The sequence below is a fragment of the Elephantulus edwardii genome, unplaced genomic scaffold, assembly GCF_000299155.1.
Source record: "Elephantulus edwardii isolate Elephantulus edwardi_28Jun2011 unplaced genomic scaffold, EleEdw1.0 scaffold00049, whole genome shotgun sequence".
In the NCBI taxonomy this organism is placed as follows: domain Eukaryota; kingdom Metazoa; phylum Chordata; class Mammalia; order Macroscelidea; family Macroscelididae; genus Elephantulus; species Elephantulus edwardii.
Genome location: NW_006399799.1, coordinates 4035503 through 4037652, shown reverse-complemented (window position 1 = coordinate 4037652; position 2150 = coordinate 4035503). Strand labels below are relative to the sequence as shown.

At 46.8% G+C, this 2150-nt stretch overlaps 1 protein-coding gene across 1 annotated transcript; it reads left to right on the top strand.

Annotated features, from left to right (window-relative positions):
- The first annotated feature begins 1392 nt into the window (after positions 1 to 1392).
- On the top strand, positions 1393 to 1671 carry SMIM12 (small integral membrane protein 12). Its single transcript, XM_006886427.1, has one exon. It carries the CDS (start codon positions 1393 to 1395, stop codon positions 1669 to 1671), a length of 279 nt encoding a protein of 92 aa, XP_006886489.1.
- The last annotated feature ends 479 nt before the right edge of the window (positions 1672 to 2150 follow it).

Below are 2150 nucleotides of genomic sequence, written 5' to 3'. Positions count from 1 at the left end.
CTCTGGTGGCCAGTTGTTTGGCACTCTGCTGGTAACCAAGAAGTTGACGGTTTGAATCTATCAGCCACTCTTCAGTAGAAAGGTGTAGCACTCTGCTTCTGTAAAGATTGCAGTCTTGGCTACCTGATGCGCCAGTTTGGCTTTGCCCACAGGATTATAATTGAATCGATGTCAGTAGCTTAGGTTTCATTTTTGGTTTAGGTGTCCAGAGTATGTATAGTGGATTTGTAATATCTTCAGACTGTTATGTACATGTGATGAAGGTATGGGTTGGGATGAAGAGAGTATTTTGAAAGTAGTTCACCCAGCACATTTATAAGGCATTGGCTTGTCTCTCACCATACTAGAAAAACTAAGTTCAGAATAGGAAAAAACACTATAGGAAATCCATATAGTAGGGCAGTGGAGTAGAGTTTTGGCTATTTCAAAATACTCCTCGTCCCTGGGGAGAGGCCGGCTTAGGGACCCTTGCGTCCTGACAGCACCACCTACATGTTAAGGTGCAGCTGGCTCAAGCCTCATCTGCAGGATCCCAGTCCTGGCTGGGGCAAGACCTTGGTCTGGGACTCAGCAATTCTTATTATTCAGCTTTTCTGATAAGCCTTTAAAATGTGTATACTCTGTTATACAGTTGTTTTTTAAAAAAATAAAAATTGTGGGGCAGAGAATAAAAGAATACTTCTTGTATGCTGAGGAGCACTGATGAGGTAGTGAGATGCATCAGGTTGCTAACCCAAAGGATGGCAGTTCAAATCCAGCTTCTTTGTAAGAGAACAATGAGCACTCTCCTGAAAAGCATTATAGCCTCACAAGCCTGATGGAGCTTTGCTATTAGTCAGAACCAGCTGGACAGCAGTGGGTGTTTTGTCATACATGTTACGTGGGGGAAACATCTCATTATGTTGGGGTCATAGGCATGTTAGGATTGTTCTTGGGGTGAGGGAATGAGTACCTGGTTGTGCTCATGGAGAAATTTTGTCAAGCAGAGAAAAGACTCCTTTTTCCTTGAAATGTCAGCCAGCGGTTGGGGGGTGGGTAGGTGCTGGATTCAGCAGCTGTCATGGAGTTCTACTGAATAAGGCTCAGAGGTCCCCTCATTGGGGAATACTGCCATATCCGCAACTGTGACAGTCAAGAGTTTAGGAGATTAAATGAATACTTCTTCCCTCTGTTCCGCAACAGTTGAATCTTTCAGAACTTCCTAGGTTGTTTCAGGGACCCAGCTGTTGAATAAACAACATATACCTGTAATTGGTCTATATTAGATGATGAATGCTCAGTAAATTGGCTGCTTGATAAGTGGAGATCCTTGGTACCCACCTAATCCATGTTTGGTGGGGGAAGAGGCACTGTGTTTTGCCTAATCCTGCCTTGTCCTCTTCTGCAGATGCCATGTGGCCTGTGCTCTGGACCGTGGTACGTACCTATGCACCTTACGTCACATTCCCAGTGGCCTTTGTGGTCGGGGCTGTGGGCTACCACCTGGAATGGTTCATCCGGGGAAAGGATCCACAGCCTGTGGAGGAGGAGAAGAGCATCTCAGAGCGCCGAGAAGACCGCAAACTGGATGAGCTGCTAGGCAAGGACCACACTCAGGTGGTGAGCCTTAAGGACAAGCTGGAGTTTGCTCCCAAAGCAGTCCTGAACAGAAACCGCCCAGAGAAGAATTAATGGAGAAAATGGGGCCCTGCAGGCCCTTCCATGGGCCACAACTGGACCTGCCAGCATGTCAACTCAGCCACAGACCCCATCTCAGATTTACGTTGTTGTTGCCTAGCCCTCCTGCACTACACACACACATATACAAGTTGTCGTTCTAGGGTCAGACAGACCCACTAGCAGCTGAGGGGCCGTGAAGAGATAGGCCCTTATAGGCTTTGGCCTGGAGGCTGCATCTGCTTAGGCTTCATTTGTGGCAGATGCCGCAGTTGCTTAAGCTTATGTGCACACTACTAGGAGGGGGTGGGCTACCATCTCTGTCCCATCAGTGACTATTATGAATTGACCTCACATGGAGATGGCTGGGGCTTGGATGTTACCTGTAGAAGGGATTCCTACCTTTCTAGTTCCAGTTTGTGCTGAGAAGATTTCGAAATTCTACTTGATTCCTGTCACTAGTTTGCCCTTTCCTTTAAGTTCTTCTGGAAATC